This window comes from Xenopus laevis, chromosome 7L, assembly GCF_017654675.1.
Source record: "Xenopus laevis strain J_2021 chromosome 7L, Xenopus_laevis_v10.1, whole genome shotgun sequence".
In the NCBI taxonomy this organism is placed as follows: domain Eukaryota; kingdom Metazoa; phylum Chordata; class Amphibia; order Anura; family Pipidae; genus Xenopus; species Xenopus laevis.
Window position 1 is genome coordinate 48,918,910 of NC_054383.1, and position 15,404 is coordinate 48,934,313.

The following is a 15,404-nucleotide window of genomic DNA, read 5'->3' on the forward strand; positions in this document are numbered from 1 at the left end:
ATAACTTAATAAGGAAAACTGTTACCAGATTTATATAAAAGATCTAGTATTCTGTTAAAAATATCTTAAAAACATATTGACTAGTGCTTCGGCGCTGTAACTATCTGGTTCAGATACAGTTAACTATGTTACTATGGCAGCCAGTGAGATACAAATGTTGGATGAAACATGGATGAAAACCCATATGTATTTTCCTTATAAACACTCGTATACTTAGTCAACACAGGGCCCGGCCCTTTAATTCGAAGAGTTATATCTTTTGCAGTATAGGGGCTGATGCAAAGCATTGCTTTCTGGAGAGAAATCCTTTGCATTGTGTAGTGGCCATACTTGCAGCAAAGGGTAATATTTTTTTTCTTTTTTTTTAGTAAAACACAAAAATAAGAAACAAAATTCCCTTTTACATTATAAGTACTTAAAGCATGAAATATATATTTATATACCATTCATTTTTAGGATTCATAAAATATTATGTACAAAAAACGGCAAGCCCCAACCAGTGAGGACTAACTTCCTGACAAGAACATTCTGCACAAAAAAAAGAAATCTAAAAATTCTTTTATTCCTGTATGTGCTTCAGGCTTTGATTGATCGGTTTTCAGGCTCTGTTCAAAAGCGTTGACCTGTAAAAAAAACAGAAAACTTATTTTAACTCAAAACCATGGTGCAATACAAATCTAAAATAGGCTGAAAAGCAATTTATTGCAGCACAACTCTCTTTCTACATCACTAGTAACTGGCAATGTATCAATCTTTCCTCTTCATGCACAGAACCATTTTTTAACCAGATCTAGCATCCATATACATTATTAAATCATAATTTTTCTTTCCTGCTGTCCCTACCGTTTGTCAGGTGTTAGGTTTCATAAGTGCTTCTGTATTTAAGCCTCTTCCTGTGAATTGTAATATAAATATTGCAAACCAACCTGAGAGTCTTCCAGCTGTCTTTTTCCATGTGGTTATCTGGACCTTCGTTCTCAAAGGAAGCCAGGAAAAGGGCTAAAAATAAGAAATTACAGCTTGTAATCATAGTAGTAGTGTAAATGGCAGTTAAAGCACATATCTTGTGAGTACAGAAATATGGCAACCTCTTTTTAAAAAATGGCACTCTAAAATTACTGCTGACAACACAAAACTGATGCAGCGTGTCTGCTGAGACAGCCAATGATTTGCATGTTGTTCTATTGTCCCATTTGCATTTGGAGCTGTGCTGACAACTGGACAGAAGCAGTTGCTTCACTTCAACCAGGCTTTCTAAGTGCCTCCAACTCCCTAAACTGATCTAACAAGCATCCGCTACATACACTTACTTCAACTAAACGGATAATGTTATTAAATCAAAAATATATATATTAACAAAACAATCTTGCACATTTAAAGGGGTTGTAAATCTACACATAAATATTAACCGGCTGGCAACTTGGAAAGGTATTATGACTGTATTCATTTAAAAGTTGGTTTGAATTATATTTTCTTCAATTAGATAAAAATCATTATTCGGTTTAAGTAATTCCTGAAAATAGCTATGTATAGTAAATTAATAAAGGTAATTGCACTGATGATGAGTAGTAAGTTGCAATTTCAGCAATGAAAACATGCTATTATCAAAAGAAGGAGACCAGTGCTCATGTTACCTTCTTCAGTGTAAATAGGCGTGGTTAGTAGGTAGGTTTGAATCTTTTTGTCTTTCTCATATGGACACTCCACCTGCTTCCAAGTTAGGAAATCATGGATCTGTCTTGAAATCTCCAAGAATTTCTAAACACATACAAAAGTGATAGTTGTGTTACACATACCGTGTAAGAACATACAACGAAAATAACTGAAATAAGAATAATTCTTTCCTTGCAGTGTAAAGAAGACAGTTGTCCATCTAATTTTGTTCTTTACACTGCAAGGCCCCTAAAATCATTGGGAAGTGAGTTTACCCACTTTAAAGCCATATTTTGCACAGTATTGACTTTAGCTCGCTTGTAGCTGCACCTTTGTAAAGTGGACCCAGGTGCCTGGATCTACATTAATTAGAAGTGTGCTTGATTTTTCATATGATCTGGTAGCCTAAATATGTACTGAAGCTAGTTGTGTGATATAGAACTCAACACAAGTTGTGACTTTATCTATTGTATCTCTGGATCTCAATTACAGAATCAAGAGGAAAGCAGAATAGGGGCTTTTACCTTGAAATTGATGTGTCCATTAGGTAAGCGGTTAGAATGGATTTTGTGAAGGAAAAAGATGTCTTTGATGAAAAGGTTGAAAACTGGGATTACAATTTTCTCCCGACTGCTGTTGGCACTTTGGGACCTCTGGGTTGCTCCCTGCAGGGCTGTACGGTAATTACAGAAGTTGCTTGAGGGATCCATGTGATGCTGTGAAGAAAAGAAAGCAGTTGGATCGTGATTAACTGCACTTAAATATGTGGTAGCTAGAGGGTGCTGATGTCACACCTCACCATCTGTTAAACAGCATCTTCAGCTGCAGGCCTAATATGTGTGCACTACTATTAAACTTGTTCTATTTGTCTAGTAAGAGCAGAAATATTTATATTTTACATATAGCAGCACTGCCCAGTTCCCGGTCCTCCAGCTCCTAGCATTCCATAACATATGCTGAGAGTTGTAGTCAGAAGTATTTAAAGGACTGCAGATTCTTACCGAGTCATGATCTTGATATATCTTAGGAAACTGAGGCAATTGTCCATATACTGTACTTCAAGTTACTAAAGTGTGTGGCTTATAGTAATAGTTTGACTGTCACTAATATTGATGTATTTAAAAACAATGGAGACTGCTTATTGCTAACAACAGAACATTATTTATCATACAAATCTCATTAAAACCTTTGGGTTCTCTGCAAGTTTTTGCATTGTAAAAATGTCTATAGGTCATTCATAGAGTATTCTTTCTACATATATATATGTATGCAGAAATCAATTCCTGTACCTCAAGAACGTCAAATTTGGCTGTTTTCACTTTGGACCACGTCTTCTTAAGCCTGGCTACAGGACTGAGATTCATTCCAGCTAAAAAGAGAGAAAAGAAAAACACCCATAAATGTACATAAGTGTCACCTTAAAACATTCCCCATCAGCTAGCTAACACACTTTATCAAAGGTAAAAAAAGGTCAGGAACAATGAATTTGACAATGTTTGCATTTTTTTATACCTTATTTCTGCAGCATGCTAACATATTTTACTACATTCCTAAACAATAACCAAAGTCTCGACAATTCGAATCATACAAATTTTTCATGTATAACACCCGAATCATACTGAATGATTTTTTTTCCCCAAAACCCAGACTTTTTCAGATTATCGCACTAAAACCAGCGCAAATCACGTCATCTTCATTTGTCAAACGGACATCTGCCCTTGACTTCTACATGGCCTCGACAGGTTTGAGATGGAGTTTTTTCGGATTTGGATTTTTTGCAGCTTTGGGGTGTAATAAATCTCAAACTTTGAGTTTTCCTTTTTAAAAACTCGACCAGAAAAAAACCGAGGTTTAATAAATAGGCCCCCTGATGTAATACCAATAATGGTCCATATTTAATTTAATGAGAACACAATATCTGCAGATTTGTCATATCAAAACTGAAATTAGAATTAAGTTTGGAATTTTCCTATCATAGTGGATATATCCAACAGATACAGTATGTCTCTGCAGTACAAAATCCCCAGTAAGGCCAATATCTGTCTTCGTAAAGGTTATTGCAGAATGCAGCACAAAGCATATTGTTTTATTACAGGTATATTTTCTCTCTTTCACCATACAAAGCCAATCCAAAGTGAGAGATTGTTAATGAAGATTGATAATCACTGGAGGGTATCAATTTGTTAAACACCCCTGTCAATTTTTATAATTGCTTTCCACAGACTGGGCTGTTTTTTTCGCCAAAAAATGCACTAGCCCTGGGTATTACTCTAGCGAGCGACACAGCCTAGGGCCAAGGCAGAGATCCTGGAGACAGGAAACAAGATGGCAGTGCATCACTGGATAAATTTCATTTCATGCTCTGTTTATCCTGATATATATATATATATATATATATATATATATATATATATATATAGTTGCCACCTGTTCCGTTTTGGCCTGAACAGCCTTGTGAAAACATAACACTAATCTGGCCAATAAATTATCAAGTGAGATTAATTTCATATTACAGAAATAACAAAATTTAATTGACATCAAGGGGCAAATTTACTAAAGGGCGAAGTGACTAACGTTAGCGAAAATTCCCCAGCTTGACGTCATTTTGTTACTTCGCTGATTTACTAATGGGCACTCACTTAACTTCGCTATCGAAGGAGATAGACTGTAGCGCTACTTCGCACTCTGACGCCAGGCGAAGTTTCGCTTTGGCGAAAGAGTGTTACTTCGCAAATTCACTAAGATGCACATTTTACCAAACGTTACCTGTTCCACCAGACTTGCCTTTGCCAGCTCAAACCAGGCAAAGTGCAATGGAAAGTATAGGGCTTCTTCAATTTTTAATTGAAACATTTTCTAAGTCCAAAAAATCTACTTACAGATGATGGCCATCATGGAATTGAAATTTCCAATGTTGAAACATTCTCTGGCTACATCTATGAAAAACTCCATTACTCTGGTCCTGTGCTTTTTCTTCACCACCTTTAGAATAATACAAAAAGAAATAGCATCATTAGTAGGAGTGTAGAATATTCTTTTCAATCAATAATAAAATGCGAATATCAGTATGCCCTGGTCATTTCTTTCTCATGATATTTAAGGCTTTTCACCCAAGGTGTCACCACATATTCATACAGTGAGTCTTGGATATACTGTATGTATGTTTTCCAGAAAAGTTACAGAAGAATACATATGGACTTCTTTACTATGGTCCCGGAAGCAAGTGCAAGTAAGGAAGCATACACTATGGGGAGTGAAGTTCCACCACTAGAGTGAAATTCCACAGCTCTCAATTCATTTCTATGGGATTTTGAAAGGCGTATTTATCAATGGGTGAAAGTGAAATTTCACCCATTGATAAATACTCCTTTAAAAATCCCATAGAAATGAATGGAGAGTGGCGGAATTTCACTATTAACTTCACTCTTTGATAAATATACCCCAAAGAATCTCTGTCTGGGAATGGCTGCTCTTTGCACCTTGCACCAATAAAAAACAGCTCAATGTATAAGGCAGTCCGATTCAATGGCTTTATCAGGCAGGTACTCCTGCACCTTGTGACCTGGGGTGCTCCCCAGCCTTGCAAATCTGATCATTGTGCATACTGAGGGTGCATTCCAGAGGATGTACACTCACAGGAATGCAGCTCTGCCAAATGCAGGTATCATTGTTTTCAGAGTATAGTGCAACTCTTTGACACAATGTTTAGCCCTGTGCATATTTTCCTTGGTTTTGTAAATGAGACCTCTAATATATTGCTAAAGCACAACCAATGATGATGCCATACAAGCTTATCTTACCTTATATAATAAAAGGTACAAGGTTAGCACTAGGAATAGTAACCCATAACAAATACTTTACTGGTACCTTGTTTAAAGGCAAATATCTGGTGGCTATGGGTTAATAGACGTGGTAAAAACTGTGTGACTTCATCACACACCTTGTTTCAAGCAATTTGGAAACAGCAAGTTCCTGCAGTGTAGTAGGAAATGAGCTATGTAGGGGAGTTCTTAAATATTCTTAAGTATACAACTTTATGCTTTAATACAAATAAAGCTTAGGAGTTTTATGTTCCATCTAAGGATATATTGTATCTAGAAACTTCTGAAAGGCTTATTTTCATGAGCTATCAATAAACTGTGGTGCCTGCAGGGAAGAGTAATGCAACTGAACCCCCATCTGTTAACATGATTGTTAAACTTGTCTGTATTAACAGCATTGAGATTGCCGGCACACTAGTTTTGTTATAAGAGAAATTAACAAGTGATTAGTCCCCTGACTAACTTCTGTCAGCCTATGACTAAGTGTCCTTGGTAGACACGAAATGCATCAGGCCTTGGTTCTTAATTTTTGGAAAAATGTAAGCTTTTTTAACATTTTACTATCTGACTCCGGCTCTACTTCTTTGTGGGTTCCTGGCTTGTGCCAGCGTCTTTTGAAGTTTCCTGGTATTTTGCTCCCCTTGCTGAAGGTCTGAAGCGTGTGCACCCAGGCCCACTGTGTACAGCGGTAAGCTCTTTCAACGCGTTTACACACAGCATATACTGGTTATATAGTTTGGTAAAGTTTGTAACTTCTGTTGAACAGGATTTCTAAGAAAGGTCACTCTTTAGTACAGTTTCCTCTTTCTGCGTGTAATGGTTTGTCACATTTTATAACACCTTCTACATTCTTCACCACTGAAGAGGATGTGTTGCAAGCATCATAAGCTAAATAGCATGGGGTGAAATTATATATATATATATATATATATATATATATATATATATATATATATATATATATATATATATATATACCCTACCTGCCCTACCAGAGCTGAATTTCCATCTTAAAAAACGGCAATTCGGCTCTTAAAGTTACCAGAGGCAGCTTTTTGCCACCTCTGGTAACTGCCCACTCCATGCCATCTAAGGCAAGGTTCTCACCTTGCCTCATGGCAGGAGCGGCCCTGTATATATATACACTTACCTCACACCCCGGGCCGGTGCTCATATCAGGAGAAAACCGCACCGTTCCAGGGGTTCTTCCGGCGAGCACCATAGAGCGATCGCCTTCCTTCTTCTTCTTCCTTCAAATTTCCCAGGGCAGACGCATGTGCAGTAGAACAAAGACTGCTTCATTAAAGTTCGGCTTTTCACTCCACTGCACATGTGTACTGCCAAAGAAAGAAGAAGCAGGAAGCCGATTGCTTCATGGTGCTTGCTGGAAGAACCCCAGGACAGTGCAGTGTTCTGCTGATAGGAGCACCGACCCGGAGTGTGAGTTAAGTATATTCAATCACTTAAAGAAGAAGGAAAGGTTAAAACTAAGTAAGCCTTATCGGAAAGGTCCACCTAAATATACCTGTAAACCCTCAAAGTAGTGCTGCTCTGAGTCCTCTGTCAAAAGAAATACTGCATTTCTTTCCTTCTATTGTGTACACATGGGCTTCTGTATCAGACTTCCTGCCTTCATCTTAAACCTATTTGCCCCGGGCGTGAGCATGCTCAGTTTGCTCCTCTTCCCCCCCCCCTTCTCTGTTGTAATCTGAGCCCAGAGCTATAAGTGAGCAGGAAGAGACTCAGGCAGGAAATGTCACACCAAGCTAATACTGCAGCTGCTATCCTAAACAAACAGAGAGCTTCTAGAGCTTTTTACTCAGGTACGGTTAAACATTCTACAGAATAAATAAAGCATTCTAGCTTGCACTATTGCAGCTAATCTTATGGCAATAAAATGCCTCCGTAGCTTTCCTTCTCCTTTAAAGCACTGCCTGAATTTTGCACTAATGTATTCCTGATAGGTAGGCTGGGCCAGCACATGATCTTCCTCTTGAATGCCCTCTATTTGTCTGTCTAAGCCCAGCAAGTGCAAGGTGGTAGAGAGACCTGTACCTTTTGCCTATAGATGGTATTAAGTACAGGGTTGCCAGTTGTGCTTTGAACCATATTAATGTGGTGCAAGATGCAGAGCACAGCCTGTCAAAGCATTTTCCCCAAACACATCTCTTATACTCATGGGTGCAATGGGAAAAGAACCTCAAAGTGCCCTAGACTCGGATTTGTTTTCATGCATTGGATCAATTAAGACAATGGTTTTTCTCCCTGACAACATTTATGCTGTTAAAAAAGCTGGCCATGCACAAAATAAGGTACAACATTTAACGTAATGTCATGTTTCTCTTATTACATTACTTACCTTGCATATCTCTGTAGCCACCAGCATGCTTAGGCAGTTAAACCAGTTGTCATAAGCTTCAAGGTTATAGGTTTTTGTGACATCACTTCGGCACTTTTAAAAGACAAGGAAAATGTAATAAAAAGGTAAGTTTACAGTAAAACAGTATAGCAAGCCATAGCCCTATCATTTGATAATGATAATGTTCTGTCTTACACTTTACCATGAATAGAATAATATTGCTGCACTCTAAATGATTTTTAGTAAACCTGATTACCATTCAAAGATATATACAATTATGTAATGATTATATACAGTTGGGTAATAAATGAACAGTAGCTACCTTATGGTTATCCAAGGAATCCATGTGACTAATGATTTGCATCAGATCTTCAGGGTAGATGTTTCCTAATCGTTCCTGAACAGGCATCCAAAAATGTGTTAATCCCTGCATTAATGCTTACACTTACATCATGATAAGGTTGGACTGTGAAATCTTTGATCTACATATGATTAAGAGGAGATCTATACTACATTTGGAAATCACTTTAAATCGGTTGTTTTAATTCTTGTGATCATTTCTGGAACTGCAAGGACCATTGTGACTGGAATCATGCAAATGGGCCCAGCACAGTAAACACCCAGTCAGTTAGACTAGTGAAAGAAAAGCTTGTCTGTTGTGCGCTATAGCATTGATACAAAATTGCCACTTGGCTTTGTAATATACCCTACATGATCCAAACTTATACATGACTTCTTACCAGTTCAATAGTAGTAAGCTGCTGAGCCAAAATCAGTGGGTCACTACACACACTCAAAATATCCTTTTGAGCAGATTGTGGTTTGGTCTTCAGAATGGTGCCTTTATCACTGACAGGCTGACGGATCTTTTCCCTGACCTCCTGGAACTGGCCTCGAGTGGAGAGAACAAGAAGTACATTCTGAGTCACCTGACTGATGCTTTTTTTGATAGTTCCATTCTCCTGTACAAAATTTAAAAAACAGAGATTGTATAACACTTGCTAACTGATGTTTGCAAACATTACTTATAATTATTTAATTACTTGTTTGCAAACATTACTTATAATTGCTTAATTACTTGTTTGCAAACATTACTTATAATATTATGTATTATGCACAGAGAAGACCATGCCATAACAATTTTTGGACACAAATGACTTGCTTCTCTTGGATGTACATTCCAAAGGTAAATGTTTGGAATACCAATAACATTGATATTGGTTGTTGTAAATACTGACAGATAATAAGCACCGTGTAGCTTGTAACTGAATGCAATTTATAAAAATAAGGCCATTTTCCAATACACTTTCCTAGGCTAAATATACAGGCATGGGACCTGTTATCCAGACTGCTCGAGAACTGGGATTTTACAGATAAGTGATATTTCCATAATTTGGATCTCCTTACTTTACGCCTACTAAAAAAAATAACTGGAACATTGATTAAACCCAACAAGATTTGATCTCCAATAAAGGTTAATTATGTTAAGGTGGCCATACACAATAATATCCGCTAGTTTGGCATGGTCATCAAATGAGCGGATCTTTCCCCAATATGCCCACCAACTGCAGGGCCATACCAGGTCAATCCGAACGTTCGGGCCTAGGGCTGAACGATTGGATTACAATGAAGAAAATGGGCACCAACAGGTTGTAGGACCGCATCAACTAGCCTCAATTGCAGGAAAAATCAAACCTGTCCGATCTATATTAGGCCGAATTTTGGCCCCCACACACAGGCAGATAAGCTGCTGAATCTGTCTAAAGGACTGATATCAGCAGCTTTAATCTGCCCATGTATGGCCACCTTTAGTTGAGATCGAGCACAAGGTACTGTTTTATTATTACAGAGGAAAAAGGAAATAATTTTCAAAAATTTTAATTATTTGATTAAAATGTATTCTATGGGAAATGGCCTCCTAATTAGGTGCTTTCTGGATAACAGGTTTCTGAATAACAGATCCCATATGTGTATAGTACAATACAAGTTACTTACTGTGCTAGAAGGAGCATAGGAGATTCTAATGAACAGTAAATCTACGCAAGAAACAGGCACAGATCTATACTCAAGATGAAATCATAAACCTCATCATTAAAATGTAATATTCTATCCTTGAATATCTGTAACTGAGCTAGCAGCTACATATACTCTGTGCAGCCTTTTGTTATAAAAGGCTGTTTTAGTATGTAGCATTATCACACCTCTAGGAATTAATTAAAAGCTGTCACCAAGGGGAATTGAGGGTCAAATTTATAAACTCTAGTACTTATTATACAGATTTCTTTTGTTCAAAGAAGTGTAGCATGGCACTTAATTGTCACCTTGGATTATAAAGCATAATGTCTTTGTAATGAATCTCATTATATTTTATGGGCTGTATGCAAAGGCGCTATGATTCTTGGGGTCCTGATGCATATTCCATTTTAGGTATACATGATTTCATGCCCCATAAATGGATGCTTTTTGTGCCTGAACTGATCAATCTGGATTGGGTGTGTTATATAATATATCACTATGGATGAGTGGGAAGCTGATGTAACCCTTCTCATAGTCCAGTTATATATATATAATTGGAAAATGATGGATCTGACAGAAATCTCTGTACAATTAATGCTAAACTTGTATCTAAAAGATGCATTGTGTTAATACATTTTACCTAACTACAATGGCAAATATGGCTGAAATAAATGTATATATTTGCTTCTGGTGCTACATGTCAAGCAGTTTCCCTCAAAGTCAAAACTAGAGGCTAAGAAGACAGCTGGAGTGCTTTATCCAGTCCCTTACAGGGATAGAAATCCTATATATATATATATATATATATATATATATATATATATATATATATATATATATATATATATATATATATATATATATATATATATATATACTATACTTATGTTGTGTTACTGTATACTATATGTAGTACAAATAGCATGTGATTCGCATTCTTAAAAATAATTGCCTAAATAGTTTATGAAGCTGAAACGTGTAAGTTTCTCACCTCATCGCACTGTGTGATCCTTTGTGCAATCTCCTTCATTTCTTTCCGGGCTCTCTCATCTTGGAAATCGAAAGGAAATGTTTCTGTCCATTCCTTCAGAAGCTGGATGATTTTTGCAGCAAAGGATTTGAGTTTAGCCTGGGAAAGAAAGCAAGTGCCAGTGTTATAAACCTGCAGCATCCAGAAATGGAGCATAAGAACATAATATTATTTTTTAATGTTTTGTGACAGAAGGATTCCAAATCATTTTCTTTCTGTTTTTTTTGATGAGTCTTTATAAAACCCATGCTTTTCACTGATACATATCAAATTATTATCTTGGCAGTCTGTAGATTATTAGGTTTCCTGCTAAACTACATTTGTCAGCATTAACAGACAGAACTGTCTACAGTCACTTCCCATTTTGGCTAACTTGAATAGCCTCTAACAGCACTCCTACGCACTTGTCATATTGAGCATTAATGGCCACATTTACAGATGACAACTCCGCATGTGGGCCATACATTTGGGGATTCCAGCTGTCCACAATGGAAAGTAATTGGAGCGGTACATGTGTTTTGTTGAGAAAAGTGCTAAAAAGACTCATGGTGTGATATTCACCTTAATAAAATGCTGAATTTTAGCAAGCTGCAAGTTGAAGTTAATCAACATATAGGGTCCCATGTTTGAAAACATATTGTCTTCCATTTATCCATTTCAGTAATAGGCAAGAACATGGTGTTTGTTTTGAGTTTTCAGACTATATAGCCTGATATTTATGTGTTGTGTGTGTTGTTGTGGGCAAAAGTGGGAGGAATGCGGTAAGTGACATAGAGGTTACTAAGACTAAGTGACGTGTCAGCCAACATGTCACACAGTAGGAGTGCTTTTTATTGTCCTGCTAAAGTAGATTTATGATCTTTTATGTTTATCTTTATAACAGGAACTTTTGTGTTACAGGTCTAATGCTCGTGTTTAAAAAATAACACATTTTTTGGTTTTACTTCTCGAGTTAAATATGTTTATTTAGTTACACTGCTAAATTATTTAGTTTCATTACTAAATGCTGTTAGACATTTCTGCTAGTTTAATTTTTGTTAGTGTTCATGTATAAGCCATGTATGACATTTAGAATTTCTTTTAAAAAAATACATATTTTAACTTGCCAGTTCCTAGTCAAAAGCAAATACGGTGAAATATTGGTTCCCAAAGATGCAAATAACAATGACAAAGGCTAAATAAAATTTGTTCTCAAACTCAGTCAATAGTCAGACTTTGCTCATTTTAAAATGCAAGCCAGTAATGAAGCCAGTCTGTGGGGCAAGATCATAAAAGTCCTTCCAATTATTTGCAAGTTGCCACTGTGGGAACCCTGGAATTACTGCAAGGGTCAGGGTGGCGTCTGTGTCAATAGGTAAGCAGTACAGACACCATGGTGCTTGGAACTATTATACAGAAGTGCAAAGAGCATGTTTGGATTCAAATACCTTTAATAAATAGCATCAATATGTGCAACCATTGCATCCATCTTAACACAATCCCATTTGCAGCTGTGTTTGTAAACAAGCCCTATGGACTCTTCTCATTCCTTTTCTTGGCAACTCTAAGGCCACAAAAAATATCTATGCTAACAATTACACAGACATTCTAGTAAAAAATATTGCATTGTGGGTTAATAACATAGCAATGTGTGTGGCTGTGCTTTGCAAATTGCACTTGCATTAGCCCTAATGCACGCTTTACACATTGAGTGAAACACACAGTGATGCGTAGGCAGTCTCATTATATGCTTTGCTTCCTGTATTGGCTTGTGTGGAAAGCTCTTGTCACACTGTGAAAGTTCCCACAGAGCGCCCCCGCTATTCTTCGTCAGCCTACACGTCACAAGAGACATTCTGAATACACAAGAGGTGTGGCATGTGTGGAAAAGCGACAAACATTGCAGCTTTCACTTTTGAAACATGGAAACTCCGCTCTCTGTCACTAGCTTCATTTCACTTTTAACCACACTGTGCCCAGTGGAAAAGAGCATACACTGTACTGTACAGACTATACATCACTTGTGACCCAAAGAAGACCGGAGGAATTCCAAATATCATTACATGTGATTGTCCTAGGCACCCAGCCAAAGAAAGGACATTGCTCTTGTTCTTTGCAAACTGAACACGTTGTTTGTTTAAGCAGAGATCACCATGAACACAAAATGTAAAGTGAAGCCGGCTGCTGAGAATGGGTCAGGGAAATGTGATATATGCAAGACTAATCATGTGGGTTTAAAGTGAGATGTAGTAATTGGGAATTTTCTACAAGCAGAAAATGCACTCCATGCATGACTCTTTTTTTTACATTTTCTTTCTCTATTAATCTTTTACTGCCACTGCTTTTTATTCCTGGGCTGAACCATGTTGCCATTAAATAGGTGGCACGGCACAGAACAGAAGTGAAATCTAAGTACAATATGTGGTGTCGACACTATGGTGCTTTTAGGCTGACACAAAATTTCACTGAAACGCTTTGGCAAGTAAAAACAATCAAGGTCCTATAGAAGTCAATGGTAACTACACCTATGGTAACTATCCTATTGGACTTTTTTTTTAGCCATTCAGACTTTTAGAGGTTTTCATATTTTTAGCGCACTGTTCAACAATTTTTCTTTTAATTTATTACATGGCATTCATAGTTTTAGAGAAATGGAGTTTAATTGTAATTTTAAAAAAGCTCTAAAACCACTCAAATTCAAATATTGATAAATAGGACTCCCAGGTTAAATAGACAGTATCACTAAATTCTAAAACTTTTAATTTACCTGAAAACAATGTATATCATTAAGTGGTAGATGAAAGATGGACCGTGGTGGTCGGTCACTCTCCAATACATCTGCTGTAGGCCTAGCATTTTCCATGTATCTCTTGGGAAATCAATGACAGGCGGATAGGGGTGTTTTGACACCACTGTTTGTATTTATTTGACCAGATTGTAATTCATAATGGTTGCAGCTATGATTTGTGAAAAACAATTTACAAAGGACAATCTTTGATATTCCAACTGCAACTCTCATCAACTACCCTTTAAAAACAGGGTATTGCGATGGCCTATGCCAGTAGCTTTATGTTCTTTCCATTTTGAAAGAAAAGGTTAGTAACATTTGCAAGAAATTAGTATGACCCTGCTGACTATTTCCTTACTTTGTCTGCCTCAGAACCAGATTCCAGTTGCTGTTTTTGCTTGATGCACATTTGTCCCACTTTGGCCAGAATCTCATAAGGATGAATGAAGATCCGTGCGCTCAGCAAGAATGTGAATATATAGGTTTTCTGTGAAGCAAAAGATAATGTAATATGGTGAGGCACAAGCAATGACCTGTGTACATAACAACCTGTATATTTGTAAACCACTACTCTTTCTGTAATAAGGTGTTCTTTGCCATGGGTAAACTTAGCAGTGTCTACTAATAATATTACGAAATACTGGGACAGGTATATTCACTTTAGTATGTAAAGTATTCATGAAACAAGAAAGCATTTATCAAGCTTACTTTCTCTCTCTCTCTCTCTCTCTCTCTCTCTCTCTCTCTCTCTCTCTCTCTCTCTCTCCTGCTGCACAAGAGGCAGATCCCCAATTTAAATGTGTGTGATGTGGTTAGAACATGAAAATAATCAGCTTTAACTGATACAGAAGTAATGAACGATCCAGCTCAGGGGAACATGGGCAGAATTGCTCATCTGTAAGAGCTCTAGGATTTGTTATCAGAAATGTGTGGGATCTTGGTCTGATCCTCATAAATGTGTTCTCTGGCTAATCAACTTCAGTCTGAATTTGTCTTGGCTGCTCATTACAGTACATGCATCGTTCTAGCTTGTTTGTTTTAAAATGCTTTTTTCCAACAGTGTGTGCAAGTCCTGGCTGGGTAAATCTTCCAAATTATTTTTAGCGGGTTTTGATTGAATAGCATCACCCATTCCAAAAAAATTAATTCTAAAAAGTTAGAATTCAAGCTTCTCTTAAATTTATATAATGTAGAAATCTGAACATTGCTACAACTTGCAGCTAAAATGTTTCATGTTAAAAGCAATGACCAACTGGCCAAAGTACAAAACTAGTATAATTTTACTCCACTGCACTAGTATATGTAGAGTACATGCCCCAAAACACACATTTTCTTGTTGTGGATGTTGAAACTGCAGCAGAATGTTACTTGAATGGCTGTGAGTTAGATACAGTATGTCTACCCTGTATACAGACACAGACTGGCCTATTAAGTGTAGCACATATATAGCCAATAATAACTATTTTTGTAGCCCTTTCACTTGTTGTGGCATTTGAATATACTCATTAAAGTCACAGCTGAATATATTATTATTAGTACAACATAGGAAAAGAGGGAGAGATGAACAAAACAATGCTTAAAGGGGAAGTTAACTTTCAAATTAACTTGTAGTAAGTTGTAATACATTTACCATTGGTCTCCATTTGTGTTTTTTCAGTTAATTAGCTTTTTGTTCAGCAACTTTCCAGTTTAAAAATGTAGCAACTATCTCATTGCTAGGGCCTTATTTACTTTAGCAACCAGATAGTCTGAAGTAGA

General features: G+C 37.0%; 1 protein-coding gene across 5 annotated transcripts in view; it reads right to left on the minus strand.

Annotated features, from left to right (window-relative positions):
• Positions 1 to 357: 357 nt before the first annotated feature.
• The window catches only part of rasgef1a.L (RasGEF domain family member 1A L homeolog), a 151,652-nt gene continuing 136,605 nt past the window's right edge, over positions 358 to 15,404 (minus strand). For 4 of the 5 annotated variants that reach the window (XM_041568487.1, XM_041568486.1, XM_018224493.2 and 1 more), the window contains 11 exons: positions 14,005 to 14,133; positions 10,841 to 10,978; positions 8,574 to 8,795; positions 8,156 to 8,230; positions 7,834 to 7,926; positions 4,533 to 4,635; positions 2,943 to 3,022; positions 2,178 to 2,369; positions 1,635 to 1,758; positions 927 to 999; positions 543 to 623 (listed from right to left, as the gene is read on the minus strand). In XM_041568487.1, the coding sequence (XP_041424421.1) occupies positions 599 to 623; positions 927 to 999; positions 1,635 to 1,758; positions 2,178 to 2,369; positions 2,943 to 3,022; positions 4,533 to 4,635; positions 7,834 to 7,926; positions 8,156 to 8,230; positions 8,574 to 8,795; positions 10,841 to 10,978; positions 14,005 to 14,133 (1,254 nt within the window). In that variant the 3' untranslated portion in view covers positions 543 to 598. Of the gene's footprint in view, positions 624 to 926; positions 1,000 to 1,634; positions 1,759 to 2,177; positions 2,370 to 2,942; positions 3,023 to 4,532; positions 4,636 to 7,833; positions 7,927 to 8,155; positions 8,231 to 8,573; positions 8,796 to 10,840; positions 10,979 to 14,004; positions 14,134 to 15,404 lie in introns of all 5 variants that reach the window. The other variant, NM_001092782.1, reaches the window with a different exon arrangement.